Source organism: Micromesistius poutassou, assembly GCF_964030765.1.
Source record: "Micromesistius poutassou genome assembly, chromosome: 17".
Lineage (NCBI taxonomy): Eukaryota > Metazoa > Chordata > Actinopteri > Gadiformes > Gadidae > Micromesistius > Micromesistius poutassou.
Window position 1 is genome coordinate 17068140 of NC_140287.1, and position 15572 is coordinate 17083711.

A 15572-nucleotide genomic window follows, 5' to 3' on the forward strand; every position below is an offset into this window, starting at 1 on the left:
CTCCCTCATGTTTTCTGTCTGTCCGTCTCTCGCTTCCTCCCTCAGTGTGGATATGTGTGCTATGAGTTTATATATATTGATACACTTTGTACCAGGCTGGTCATTTAAGGGTTTGTGTGTGTGTGTGTGTGTGTGTGTGTGTGTGTGTGTGTGTGTGTGTGTGTGTGTGTGTGTGTGTGTGTGTGTGTGTGTGTGTTAGAAAGGTGATGGGACGGTCATCAATATGGTGGCCATATTGGATCTGCTGCTGAACAAAGGAGAGGATTCCTGTCAGCAGTTTATCTCCCTGGTGCTGAAAAACCCAGAGGTTCAGGAAACCTTCCCCAAGCTCAAAGAGCTGGACTGGGCCTCGTTGGACTCAAGGTAAGGCCCAAGTTATCCACGCACGTACACACGCTCACAGTTGTGTTAGTGGGTTCAATGTTCTGTTCCATTTAACCCATCCCACTCTAAGCACCTTGTACCCTCCACTTGATGCAGACCGGAGAAGAGAGACTCAATGGAGAGGAGAGTCACACCGGAGAGGAGAGTCACACCGGAGAGGAGAGTCACACCGGAGAGGAGAGACTCACCGGAGAGGAGAGACAGACCGGAGAGGAGAGACTCAATGGAGAGGAGAGTCAGACCGGAGAGGAGAGACTCACCAGAGAGGAGAGACAGACCGGAGAGGAGAGACTCACCGGAGAGGAGAGTCACACCGGAGAGGAGAGACAGACCGGAGAGGAGAGACAGACCGGAGAGGAGAGACTCACCGGAGAGGAGAGACAGACCGGAGAGGAGAGACAGACCGGAGAGGAGAGACAGACCGGAGAGGAGAGACTCACCGGAGAGGAGAGACTCACCGGAGAGGAGAGACTCACCAGAGAGGAGAGACAGACCGGAGAGGAGAGACTCACCGGAGAGGAGAGACAGACCGGAGAGGAGAGACAGACCGGAGAGGAGAGACAGACCGGAGAGGAGAGACTCACCGGAGAGGAGAGACTCACCGGAGAGGAGAGACAGACCGGAGAGGAGAGACTCACCGGAGAGGAGAGACAGACCGGAGAGGAGAGACAGACCGGAGAGGAGAGACTCACCGGAGAGGAGAGACTCACCGGAGAGGAGAGACAGACCGGAGAGGAGAGACTCACCGGAGAGGAGAGACTCACCGGAGAGGTGAGTCAGACCCTATCCGTCAACGAAGCTTTACTGCTTTACTATATATGAAAAAATCACTTGAAGAGATTTATGTCTGACAAAAGGAATTTTGTCAGACATCATCTTTCTAAAGGCCTTATTATATTAAAATGTTAATGTTGAAACATTTGGGATGCACTAGGCTACCTGTTTCAGCCTCATACATGCCCAATGAAAATGAATGCGTTTTAATATAATGCAAATACATTAAAGAACCATATATGTGTGCTGAGCATTAACATGTGTTTCATGGAGTGGAAGATATGATGACTAGTTATATATAAGTATTGTAATAGTGCAAAAAGTCAAACTTCAGAGGCATGTTTTCAATACCCTTTATTTGAATGTAAATGTACATCCAAGCTTAGCTGCAGGTGATTAATCCAAAAAATCAAACATCATTCCCTCCATCCCCATCCCATTCTCGGGTCTACCGATGTGAAGACTGCTGTGTGCTTGTTCATGCTCCTGCAAATGCAGTTACTAAATGAGTAGCAGTATACATTTCCACCGTGTACTTTTCCCCTTCTAATTCACTATTCTCTCTTTTCTAGCATGTTGCGGTGACTGCGACTGGATGCCTGGATTCTCCTCATGGTTTTCCGGCCAGTCTTGGGGGGGGGGGGGGGGGGCGTGATGTGTCTCAAGGTGCTAGCAAACGAAGCTATGAAGCCAGCCGAGCTAAAGCCACATCTTGTTACAATGCACCCGAGATATAAGGACAAAACCAAATCATTTTTCAGTCGAAAGAGCGAGGAATACACCCGCCAGAAAACAACCTGGCCACACCTTCAGAGAAAGCACTGAAGGCTTCTTATTTGGTGGCTCAGCGGATTGCTAAAAGTAAGCAGCCACACACGATTGGGACCCCCATGGGAGCAATTGCAAATAGAAACTAGAAAATGCATTTCCTGCCCAAAATGCGGTGAGTGCTGTAGTGCAAAGTGAGGTTGAAAATATGTTTTAGTAAAACCACATAGTTTAAGACGTAAAGATATGTTAAATGGCTTAAATCAAGTGAAGGGATTTGAACAGAGTCTACATGGAGTAAAAAATGTAAACATGCACACCATTTAAAAAATAAAAAATACAAATAGCTAATGTGATCAAGTTTGAATACATTTGAGATCAAATATAGAATAGCCGCGCTGTTCGCGCTGCAATTTCCAGAGAGAGAGAGAGAGAGAGAGAGAGAGAGAGAGAGAGAGAGAGAGAGAGAGAGAGGAATTTCACACACGCTCACGATAACGCTACACAACGACGGTACAGTGGAATTGGGGAGAGAGAGGGAGAGAGAGAGAGAGAGAGAGAGAGAGAGAGAGAGAGAGACGACGGTACAGTGGAATGGGGGAGAGAGCAAGTCTGACGTTCGCTCCTAAACTGACATGGATCAATCTTGGGCCATCTGAAGAAAAAAAAATAAAGTATACTTCTAATCCACATTATTTGAATTATGGGCTACCTAAATGAAAGCTCAAGAACGGAATAATATTTGAGGAAACAAATGTAAACACGTTGACCTCCGTAACGTGTACATCTATGCATAGAATGAACACGTCCCTCGATGGGCTGCAGACCTCAGTAGCAAGGTGACTTAAAGAGAGAGGAAGAGGAAGAGAGAGGAAGATAGACCGCGGAAGAGGAAGAGACAGAGGAGGGAGATTAAGAGTAGAAGAGAGGAAGAGGAGTTAAGACAAAGTCACTAACTCACAGGGGAGGAGAATCATTACCCGCAAGATAAGAGATAATATGTAATCACTGCGAGATTAAGTAGCCTACATTTTAGGAGATTAAAAGTTATTTCCTGGCTCATCAACTAGGCTTCCTGCCTACCTCTTGACTGACGGGTGTACTTCGTTGAGCTGCTTGATTGGCGGGTTGAGTGTTGACTGGGTGGAGACTCATTGAGATAGAGAGCTTCCTCATTCACCGGAGGTCCCCTATCAGGTAGGACATTAGTGTTTTAACTGTGCGTTCACACACCAAAAGACACATTTTTCGCCTGGTCGCGCTGTCGCCGAAGTTTTGTCGCGCGACAAATAATAATCTGTCGCTGTTCAGTTATGTCAGGCAAACTTTGTCGCGCCACATCCTTGCCCGCCAACGGTGCTTCATGCCAATTCGTTCTCATCAACCATGGCCGAGATAGCCGTCATTGCGTGTCTTTACCTGTTGTGGAAGAGGGAGAGACGTCGGAATGCCCGTCGTTTATGGGTTAATAATATAATCCGGAGGCGCACACAGCTTTTGGCCGTGATATTATATATTATAATATATAGATATTTTTATATTATATACGGCAATTCACCATGACGTCACACTATGGTCTTCCGGGTGGCAAAAGCCGATGCGTTCTCCGTTGGCACCACTAGTAAACAAACCCTTCCACGATCGAGAAAACAGAGTAAATGGCTTGAATTAATGATTTTCTTCTTGCGGGGTGCTACGGGACGTCTCATTTATATATATATATATATATATAATATATTATATTAATATAGTTTTTGTCATCGTTTCAACTTCAGATCAACAACAATGTTTTGTTGACTGTGTGACATAGTCTTTATTGTTATTTATTTATTATTATTTATTATTATTTGTGTTTACAGCCGGCTGGATGGCTTCAGGTCAGTGGTAGCCGCTCGCATTCTGCCACCCGGACGTGTCGTTACGGCTATTGTTTACTAACATTCTGAAATGCCGTATATAAAGCTCCGGGAGTCGCAAACAGCAACAATCACTTTCTCCTCCAAGCTGCGGTTCACTGCGTGCAGGCCAAGTAACGGTTGGCCCGGCCGGTTGAACGCTGATTGGCTGTCATCACGCGAATGTCGCGGCAAAATTCAAATATTTCAACTCCAGCGAAAGTGTCGCGCTGCAAATCCACGTGAACGCGCTCGCCCGTGACAGGGCCTCGTAACTGTGCGTTCACACCAAAAGACACAAATTTCGCCGATTCGCGCGACTCAGCGAATGTTGTAGCGCGACTCAGCGAAATCTGTCGCTGTGCTTAATGTGTGCTTATTTGTGTGCACTTAACGTGTCGCGGGGCGAATTTTGTCGCGGAGCGTTTTGCCTGCCAACGGTCATTCATGCCAATTCATTCTCATCAACCATGGCCGAGATGTGTGTCTGTACCTGTTGTGGAAGAGGGAGAGACGTCGGAATGCCCGTAGTTTATGGGTTAATAATATAATCCGGAGGCGCACACCGCTTTGTGCCATGATATTATATATATCGTATATATTATATTATATAGATATTTATATATTATATATAGATATAGAGCTCCGGGAGTCACAAACGGCAACAATCACTTTCTCCTCCAAGCTGCGGTTCACTGAACGGTTGAACGGTGATTGGCTGTTTTACGTTACTTCACCCAGGGAGTGAACTGATTGGCTGTTACTTGACGTCACCCAGGGAGTGAACGCTGATTGGCTGTTTTACGTTACTTCACCCACGTTACCCATAGGCAGTGAACGCTGATTGGCTGTTTCAACGCGAATGCCGCAAAAAAGTTGAAATATTTCAACTTCTGCGAAATCTGTCGCTCATTCGCGTGACAAAATCCACGTGAACGCGCCCGCCCGTCTTGGGGAAAACTGTCGCCCCGTCAATCAAATCTTGTCGCGGGTCCCGGCGACAAAAAGTTTCGCCCTATACGCGTCTCTACGTTCACTTAACATTGAAATGTGTCGCGGGGCGAAGTGCGGTGTGAACACACAGTTAAGCTGTTCACATTAAGCCTTTTAGGATATCCCATATGAACGCATTTTGTAGAGAAACATTAATGCGCGCAAAGTCATAAACTAGCCGCTTGGGGAACCGAAAGAGCCCGCTCTTATTGGTGAGCTGAGCCTAATGCCGCCTTCAAAACGCTCGGAGTTTCCGGGAGGTTCGGACCTTAAGCTCGGAGGAAAGTGCTTTGAACACTTCGTTGAGTCGGAGTTTTCGCAGCGCACAAGCGTGAGCGTCATCACTGGCGAGCCGTCTCGTTATCACCAGGACCATGAACGCGCCTTTAGATCAGGTCTCTGCATATGGATGCAGAGTCGATGGTTTCGTTGATGGTTTAGTTCTGGGGTGCATATTGTCACCTGAAAGACGTCTTCTGCTATACTAGACTGGACAGCGTCATGTGATCATTGTGTGTGTGTGTGTGTGTGTGTGTGTGTGTGTGTGTGTGTGTGTGTGTGTGTGTGTGTGTGTGTGTGTGTGTGTGTGTGTGTGTGTGTGTGTGTGTGTGTGTGTGTGTGTGTGTGTTTCAGAAACGCCTGCTGTCGCTTTAACATAAAGGATGATGGCTCATCAGGATCGAGGAAAACATTTAAATTTTGTCAAGAGTCATCTGACGACATTGACTTCTATAATCAACAAAGATGAATTCATTCGGAGCCTCTGTTTAGAGAAAGACATAATAACTTTGGACGAGTACAATGGCCTGGTAAGACTTCTTCTCCTCTCACTGACTGATATTTTGGCACAAGATTTAGGTCTGGAATGTTGTATCCATTATGCAAATTGATTACTTTTCTTATGTAAATATATTTAAATGTTAATATTATAGATTAACTGATATTAAAATATGTTTATCTATATATTGAAATGGTAAAATTACATCTTTGTGATATTTTATACTTTTGTTTATGGTCAAGTAATGACGTCACAAGGGTCCCACAGAGCCCCCTGGTTAACAGGTCTAATGGCCAAGATCCCATTGGAGCATTTGATGATGCTTTGTCACTGTTATGTGTGTGGTTGTTGTCCTTGTGTTTTCCTCTGTGTCTCCCCTCTTGTTCTCTGTGTGGGTGATGGTTCAGTTCATTGGCTGTTCCTTTCCTCCACCATCGGCCAACCCTCTGTCCAATCTGGGAGCTGTCTCTGTTTCCCCATTGTGAAGTCAACTCTGTTTTCTGTCTGTTTTATTGTTGTAGCTAGTTATCCTTTGTGCACCATAGGGGTTTAGGTGAATATGTAAGATACCCTTGGGTTTACATTAACATCAGGTGGTCTTACCTATGTTATAACATCAGGTTAGAAGCGGGGGCCGCCCTCTGTATGTATTAGCTTATGTTGTGTGTGCTCACTAGTAGTTGTCACTTTATTGATGCTTTCCTTGATTTGAACTGGCTGAGGAGCTATCTACATAATAGGCATCAGTTTGTGATGATGGCTGAATACATGTCATCTTGTTTGGACATTGCTTGTGGTGTCCCCCAGGGGTCAGTGTTGTGGCCAATTATTTGTATTCTCTCTATATATATATGGATGGATGGATGGATAGATCTCTCTCTCTCAGTTCAACATACTTTTGTGTTATGTTTCCCCTACTCCCCTTAGACGTAGCCAGCTTACATCTTGGAGCCCTAACGGTCACCTACTCGCTAGATACATTGATTTGGGTTTAGTAGACTTTAATGCCCTGATTCATTTTAAAAAGACCAGACGTCTCTAGCTAACTCCCAAGTCATTCTGTGCCCCCATGAATGGTGTGATTGCAGCTCTCCCTGTTGATCCCCATGTTGATCATTTGCCTTTTACTTTATTGATTTGCTTTAGGCTCCTGATTGGACTAGGGCCCTATTGGTGCTGCTGCTCAACAAAGGAGAGAAAGCATGTCAGAAGTTTGTCTGTCAGGTGCTGAAAAACCCAAAGGTGGAGGAGACCTTCCCCAGGCTTGAAGAGCTGGACTGGACCTCGTTGGACCCCAAGCCAGAGCCAGAAGGAACTCCCATGCCAGGCCAGGGCCCAAGGTATCCACACACGCTCACAGTGTGTTATGCCGCTTTTCCACCGCCAGTACCTACTCGACTCGACTCGACTCGACTCGACTCGCCACGCCTTATTTGCGTTTCCATTGGCAAAAAAAGTACCTGGTACCTAGTACCGGGTACTTTTTTTTTAGTACCACCTCCGTCGAGGTTCCATGCCAGCGGAGTAGGTACTTTTGTGTGACGTAAACAGGCTGCTGGTAACTGATTGGCCAGCGGCTGTAAATGGGAATATTCACTCAAGTTAAGTTGTGTCCGGCGTGGTTGGAGTCCACGAACCCGCTCCCGAGGGGGACACTGATCAGCGTTTCGCCGTGTGTGTCGCTCCTTTCCCGGGGCTAGAGTTAGGCTGCGCGTCGTTATGTGTGTCGGGCGTGGTTGTGTGTGTCCGGCGTGGCTGGAGTCCACGGACCGGCGTTTCGCTGTTTCGTTTCAGTGTCGTTCCTTTCCTAGGGCTCGAGTTTCGCCTCTATCAACGTTACCGTATGACAAAAATAGACGCGCAGTCATTGCGCTTTTTATTTTATTTTATTTCCCATCATAACCTTTCCCGGGAATCAGGAAATAGTCTTGATCAGATTCAGATTTCCCGGGAATCGCGTCTCCCGTGATTAAAACCTAATGACGACCCGCCCATGGTGGAGAGGTTCTTTTCTACGACCCGCCCACATTGAAGAGGTACTTTTTTAGATGGAAACGCAACCAAACCGAGTTGAGTCGAGGCGAGTCGAGTCGAGTTGGTACTGGCGGTGGAAAAGCGGCATTAGTGGGTTCAATGTTCTGTCTCATTTAACCCATCCCACTCTGAGCACCTTGTACCCTCCTCCACTTGATGCAGACCTGAGATGAGAGTCAGACCGGAGATGAGAGTCAGACCGGAGATGAGAGTCAGACCGGAGAGGAGAGACAGACCGGGGATTGGAGGCCATGGGGCTCCTGGCTCTTCGGTCATGGAGAATGATTTCACCACCCCAGAGGTAAATGCATGCACAGTTCCGCACAGCACGTCTAGCAGAAATGTTTATGCTCTCTATATTGCTCAATTTACATTTTAATCAATAGTGTCAAAGTGACAATGGATTCAGAATTTCACTAGACAATTTGAATTTATGGACATCATTTTTTTTCACTAGGGGCCAGATGGGCCAAATGGGCCAGATCTTAACGAAGAAGTATTTTATTGCATATCTGTAAACAATTGGGTGGAACAATCTTTCACCCTAGAGCTTATCCTCTGTACTGAAATTTGTCCAAGTCCCTATCCGTCAAAGAAGCTTTACTGCTTTACAATATATGAAAAATCACTTGAAGAGGAGAGATTTGTGTCTGACAAAAGGACTTTTGTATATAAAGATATGAAATCGAAGTCTTTTAGTTGGGATATTTGTGGAAAATATACATTAGACAAACAAATCCAAAAGTTCAATAAAATAGATAAGGCCAAAACAAAGTTTCTCAGAAACAGTCTTAAAAAAAGACATGGAATCAAAATAAAGTTCCAACCAATGGAATCCCCTGCTTTTACTTTTGAACGGTCATCACTTCAGGATATCTTTCTTGAGGGCATTGCCCCGTTAGTAATCAAGTGTGCGCTAGAACAGCTTGTTTTGTCAGCACAAATTGACGTTGACAAATTCAATGCTAGTATCCATGATTTCCCTTACTCCTGCCCAGAGATAAGCGATACGATGTCATCATGGGATATTAACCTCCACCCGTCTCCTGGGCAAACACATATTCTGCTTATAGTATTACCACATGTATTGGACACTATGAAGAACAATCCATTTGTTCAAATTATTCTTGACCTGGTAGAGATTAGTCTGATAATCACACCAGTTATTATGTCTCAAACTGGTTCAAATGTGATATCGCAAATCAAGCAGTTTTTGGGAGATCTCAACAACCGTTTTCCAGACAAAATCACAAATCAAGATTATGATTTGATCCATGTTCCATCCCAAATCAAATTATTGAATCCACTCTTGGAATATATGTGCAAGCTATTGAAATCATATCATAGCCGTTTAGACAAGTGGGCATCAAAATGGAAATTAGAAAAGAATGAGTGTTTAAATGAACCAAATCTAATTACTGAATGCAATCAGAATGCGAATGACCCACAACATTCTATTTCCTCAAGTGAGGGGAAGAACAGACAGGTTTTGAAGGTGAAAAACAGGCCAAATTTGAAAGGGAACTTGATGGACTCGGATGAAGTAGATAAAATAAATTGTGTGCGCCCATCCAAGAGAGGGCTACAACGTAGAAAGAGTCAAGAAGAAATGAGGCAAGAGATGGAGGCTGAGCCAAAGAGGGTGAAACTCTAAATAGGCCCACATGTTTGTAATGCATTTGTGATCATGTGTGGAGATCAGACTTGACGTGGAGGGCCGTCAGGCCGTCGGACGGAGGGACTGTCGGGCCTGAAATGTTAGGTCTCTGTTCTGCAGAACATATTGATGCATTCTGTAAGCCAGGAGTTTTGTTTTTTTCTGGACCTTATTGTGTTTTATCCTCAATTGTATTTGATGTCTTTTCATGTGTAAGGCATTTGTTTGATACAATTGAATAAATAATTTGTGCCAATAAGATAAGCCTAGTGGCCATTACTCCCACCCACATTAACTTTGGACCAATAGAAACTCTGATATGATTGTGAAACATGAAGTCACACTTCAGTCAGGGCACGCTTGCAACCATGGATAAATATTTGAGTCGGACCACTGACGCTGAGCCTAAATCAGCTACATTTAGGAAATATGACGACAGTTATACAGAGTTTGGTTTTATTGATAACGGCGACGGGAGACCAGAATGCGTGATGTGTCTCAAGGTGCTAGCAAACGAAGCCATGAAGCCAGCTGAGCTAAAGCCACATCTTGTTACAATGCACCCGAGATATAAGGACAAAACCAAATCATTTTTCAGTCGAAAGAGCGAGGAATACACCCGCCAGAAAACACAAATGGTGAACGTGGCCACACCTTCAGAGAAAGCACTGAAGGCTTCTTATTGGGTGGCTCAGCGGATTGCTAAAAGTAAGCAGCCACACACGATTGGGACCCCCATGGGAGCAATTGCAAATAGAAACTAGAAAATGCATTTCCTGCAGAAAATGCGGTGAGTGCTGTAGTGCAAAGTGAGGTTGAAAATATGTTTTAGTAAAACCACATCGTTTAAGACGTAAAGATATGTTAAATGGCTTAAATCAAGTGAAGGGATTTGAACAGAGTCTACATGGAGTAAACAATGTAAACATGCAGACCATTTAAAAAATAAAAAATGGTTGGAGACAAATAAAGTGAAGAGTTAAACAAATAGCTAATGTGATCAAGTTTGAATACATTTGAGATCAAATATAGAATAGCCGCGCTGTTCGCGAGAGAGAGAGAGAGAGAGAGAGAGAGAGAGAGAGAGAGAGAGAGAGAGAGAGAGAGAGAGAGAGAGAGAGAGAGAGAGAGAGAGAGAGAGAGAGAGAGAGAGAGAGAGAGAGAGAGAGAGAGAGAGAGAGAGAGAGAGAGAGAGAGAGAGCCCCCAGGGTGTGTGGGGAATTTCACACACGCTCAAGATAACGCTACACGACGTGGGCCATCTGAAGAAAAAAAAATAAAGTATACTTCTAATCCACATTATTTGAATTATGGGCTACCTAAATGAAAGCTCAAGAACGGAATAATATTTGAGGAAACAAATGTAAACACGTTGACCTCCGTAACGTGTACATCTATGCATAGAATGAACACGTCCCTCGATGGGCTGCAGACCTCAGTAGCAAGGTGACTTAAAGAGAGAGGGAGAGGAAGAGAGAGGAAGATAGACCGCGGAAGAGGAAGAGACAGAGGAGGGAGATTAAGAGTAGAAGAGAGGAAGAGGAGTTAAGACAAAGTCACTAACTCACAGGGGAGGAGAATCATTACCCGCAAGATAAGAGATATGTAATTACTGCGAGATTAAGTAGCCTACATTTTCGGAGATTAAAAATTATTTCCTGGCTCATCAACTAGGCTTCCTGCCTACCTCTTGACTGACGGGTGTACTTCGTTGAGCTGCTTGATTGGCGGGTTGAGTGTTGACTGGGTGGAGACTCATTGAGATAGAGAGCTTCCTCATTCACCGGAGGTCCCCTATCAGGTAGGACATTAGTGTTTTAACTGTGCGTTCACACACCAAAAGACACATTTTTCGCCTGGTCGCGCTGTCGCCGAAGTTTTGTCGCGCGACAAATAATAATCTGTCGCTGTTCAGTTATGTCAGGCAAACTTTGTCGCGCCACATCCTTGCCCGCCAACGGTGCTTCATGCCAATTCGTTCTCATCAACCATGGCCGAGATAGCCGTCATTGCGTGTCTTTACCTGTTGTGGAAGAGGGAGAGACGTCGGAATGCCCGTCGTTTATGGGTTAATAATATAATCCGGAGGCGCACACAGCTTTTGGCCGTGATATTATATATTATAATATATAGATATTTATATATTATATATAAAGCTCCGGGAGTCGCAAACAGCAACAATCACTTTCTCCTCCAAGCTGCGGTTCACTGCGTGCAGGCCAAGTAACGGTTGGCCCGGCCGGTTGAACGCTGATTGGCTGTCATCACGCGAATGTCGCGGCAAAATTCAAATATTTCAACTCCAGCGAAAGTGGCGCGCTGCAAATCCACGTGAACGCGCTCGCCCGTGACAGGGCCTCGTTAAGCTGTTCACATTAAGCCTTTTAGGATATCCCATATGAACGCATTTTGTAGAGAAACATTAATGCGCGCAAAGTCATAAACAAGCCGCTTGGGGAACCGAAAGAGCCCGCTCTTATTGGTGAGCTGAGCCTAATGCCGCCTTCAAAACGCTCGGAGTTTCCGGGAGGTTCGGACCTTAAGCTCGGAGGAAAGTGCTTTGAACACTTCGTTGAGTCTGAGTTTTCACAGCGCACAAGGGTGAGCGTCATCACTGGCGAGCCGTCTCGTTATCACCAGGACCATGAACGCGCCTTTAGAACAGGTCTCTGCATATGGATGCAGAGTCAATGGTTTCGTTGATGGTTTAGTTCTGGGGTGCATATTGTCACCTGAAAGACGTCTTCTGCTATACTAGACTGGACAGCGTCATGTGATCATTGTGTGTGTGTGTGTGTGTGTGTGTGTGTGTGTGTGTGTGTGTGTGTGTGTTTCAGAAACGCCTGCTGTCGCTTTAACATAAAGGATGACATCGAAAATAAAGGAGGATCGAGGAAAACATTTAAATTTTGTCCAGAGTCATCTGACGACATTGACTTCTATAATCAACAAAGATGAATTAATTCGGAGCCTCTGTTTAGAGAAAAACATAATAACTTTGGACGAGTACAATGGCCTGGTAAGACTTCTTCTCCTCTCACTGACTGATATTTTGGCACAAGATTTAGGTCTGGAATGTTGTATCCATTATGCAAATTGATTACTTTTCTTATGTAAATATATTTAAATGTTAATATTATAGATTAACTGATATTAAAATATGTTTATCTATATATTGAAATGGTAAAATTACATCTTTGCGATATTTTATACTTTTGTTTATGGTCAAGCAATGACGTCACAAGGGTCCCACAGAGCCCCCTGGTTAACAGGTCTAATGGCCAAGATCCCGTTGGAGCATTTGATGATGCTTTGTCACTGTTATGTGTGTGGTTGTTGTCCTTGTGTTTTCCTCTGTGTCTCCCCTCTTGTTCTCTGTGTGGGTGATGGTTCAGTTCATTGGCTGTTCCTTTCCTCCACCATCAGCCAACCCTCTGTCCAATCTGGGAGCTGTCTCTGTTTCCCCATTGTGAAGTCGACTCTGTTTTCTGTCTGTTTTATTGTCGTAGCTAGTTATCCTTTGTGCACCATAGGGGTTTAGGTGAATATGTAAGATACCCTTGGGTTTACATTAACATCAGGTGGTCTTACCTATGTTATAACATCAGGTTAGAAGCGGGGGCCGCCCTCTGTATGTATTAGCTTATGTTGTGTGTGCTAGTAGTACTAGCACACACAACATAAGCTAACTTTATTGATGCTTTCCTTGATTTGAACTGGCTGAGGAGCTATCTACATAATAGGCATCAGTTTGTGATGATGGCTGAATACATGTCATCTTGTTTGGACATTGCTTGTGGTGTCCCCCAGGGGTCAGTGTTGTGGCCAATTATTTTTTATTCTCTCTCTATATATATGGATGGATAGATCTCTCTCTCTCAGTTCAACATACTTTTGTGTTATGTTTCCCCTACTCCCCCTAGACGTAGCCAGCTTACATCTTGGAGCCCTATCGGTCACCTACTCGCTAGATACATTGATTTGGGTTTAGTAGACTTTAATGCCCTGATTCATTTTAAAAAGACCAGCCGTCTCTAGCTAACTCCCAAGTCATTCTGTGCCCCCATGAATGGTGTGATTGCAGCTCTCCCTGTTGATCCCCATGTTGATCATTTGCCTTTTACTTTATTGATTTGCTTTAGGCTCCTGATTGGACTAGGGCCCTATTCATGCTGCTGCTCAACAAAGGAGAGAAAGCATGTCAGAAGTTTGTCTGTCAGGTGCTGAAAAACCAAAAGGTGAAGGAGACCTTCCCCAGGCTTGAAGAGCTGGACTGGACCTTGTTGAGAGTCAGACCGGAGATGAGAGTCAGACCGGGGATTGGAGGCCATGGGGCTCCTGGCTCTTCGGTCATGGAGAATGATTTCACCACCCCAGAGGTAAATGCATGCACAGTTCCGCACAGCACGTCTAGCAGAAATGTTTATGCTCTCTATATTGCTCAATTTACATTTTAATCAATAGTGTCAAAGTGACAATGGATTCAGAATTTCACTAGACAATTTGAATTTATGGACATCATTTTTTTTCACTAGGGGCCAGATATGCCAAATGGGCCAGATCTTAACGAAGAAGTATTTTATTGCATATCTGTAAACAATTGGGTGGAACAATCTTTCACCCTAGAGCTTATCCTCTGTACTGAAATTTGTCCAAGTCCCTATCCGTCAAAGAAGCTTTACTGCTTTACAATATATGAAAAATCACTTGAAGAGGAGAGATTTGTGTCTGACAAAAGGACTTTTGTATATAAAGATATGAAATCTAAGTCTTTTAGTTGGGATATTTCTGGAAAATATACATTAGACAAACAAATCCAGTCTTAAAAAAAGACATGGAATCAAAATAAAGTTCCAACCAATGGAATCCCCTGCTTTTACTTTTGAACGGTCATCACTTCAGGATATCTTTCATTGCCCCGTTAGTAATCAAGTGTGCGCTAGAACAGCTTGTTTTGTCAGCACAAATTGACGTTGACAAATTCAATGCTAGTATCCATGATTTCCCTTACTCCTGCCCAGAGATAAGCGATACGATGTCATCATGGGATATTAACCTCCACCCGTCTCCTGGGCAAACACATATTCTGCTTATAGTATTACCACATGTATTGGACACTATGAAGAACAATCCATTTGTTCAAATTATTCTTGACCTGGTAGAGATTAGTCTGATAATCACACCAGTTATTATGTCTCAAACTGGTTCAAATGTGATATCGCAAATCAAGCAGTTTTTGGGAGATCTCAACAACCTTTTTCCAGACAAAATCACAAATCAAGATTATGATTTGATCCATGTTCCATCCCAAATCAAATTATTGAATCCACTCTTGGAATATATGTGCAAGCTATTGAACTCATATCATGGCCGTTTAGACAAATGGAAATTAGAAAAGAATGAGTGTTTAAATGAACCAAATCTAATTACTGAATGCAATCAGAATGCGAATGACCCACAACATTCTATTTCCTCAAGTGAGGGGAAGAACAGACAGGTTTTGAAGGTGAAAAACAGGCCAAATTTGAAAGGGAACTTGATGGACTCGGATGAAGTAGATAAAATAAATTGTGTGCGCCCATCCAAGAGAGGGCTACAACGTAGAAAGAGTCAAGAAGAAATGAGGCAAGAGATGGAGGCTGAGCCAAAGAGGGTGAAACTCTAAATTGGCCCACATGTTTGTAATGCATTTGTGATCATGTGTGGAGATCAGACTTGACGTGGAGGGCCGTCAGGCCGTCGGACGGAGGGACTGTCGGGCCTGAAATGTTAGGTCTCTGTTCTGCAGAACATATTGATGCATTCTGTAAGCCAGTTTTGTTTTTTTCTGGACCTTATTGTGTTTTATCCTCAATTGTATTTGATGTCTTTTCATGTGTAAGGCATTTGTTTGATACAATTTAATAAATAATTTGTGCCAATAAGAAATAAGCCTAGTGGCCATTACTCCCACCCACATTAACTTTGGGCGAATAGAAACTCTGATATGATTGTGAAACATGAAGTCACTCTTCAGTCAGGGCACGCTTGCAACCATGGATAAATATTTGAGTCGGACCACTGATGCTGAGCCTAAATCAGCTACATTTAGGAAATATGACGACAGTTATACAGAGTTTGGTTTTATTGATAACGGCGACGGGAGACCAGAATGCGTGATGTGTCTCAAGGTGCTAGCAAACGAAGCCATGAAGCCAGCCGAGCTAAAGCCACATCTTGTTACAATGCACCCGAGATATAAGGACAAAACCAAATCATTTTTCAGTCGAAAGAGCGAGGAATACACCCG

At 44.1% G+C, this 15572-nt stretch overlaps 1 protein-coding gene and 1 pseudogene across 2 annotated transcripts; both read left to right on the forward strand.

Moving 5' to 3' along the window:
* Positions 1-223: 223 nt before the first annotated feature.
* On the forward strand, positions 224-9362 carry LOC311362351 (uncharacterized protein; the record flags this gene model as incomplete). The annotated part of the gene is made up of 6 exons (XM_084482169.1): positions 224-363; positions 481-547; positions 5492-5623; positions 6739-6932; positions 7789-7927; positions 8084-9362. 6 exons carry the CDS (start codon positions 224-226, stop codon positions 9278-9280), a joined length of 1869 nt encoding a protein of 622 aa, XP_084338295.1. The 3' UTR covers positions 9281-9362.
* A 1466-nt stretch (positions 9363-10828) lies between these two features.
* LOC311362002 lies at positions 10829-15209 on the forward strand (annotated as a pseudogene). Its single transcript, XR_014684207.1, has 4 exons — positions 10829-11084; positions 12121-12302; positions 13426-13662; positions 13819-15209. The product of XR_014684207.1 is annotated as an uncharacterized misc_RNA (transcript).
* Positions 15210-15572: the final 363 nt, after the last annotated feature.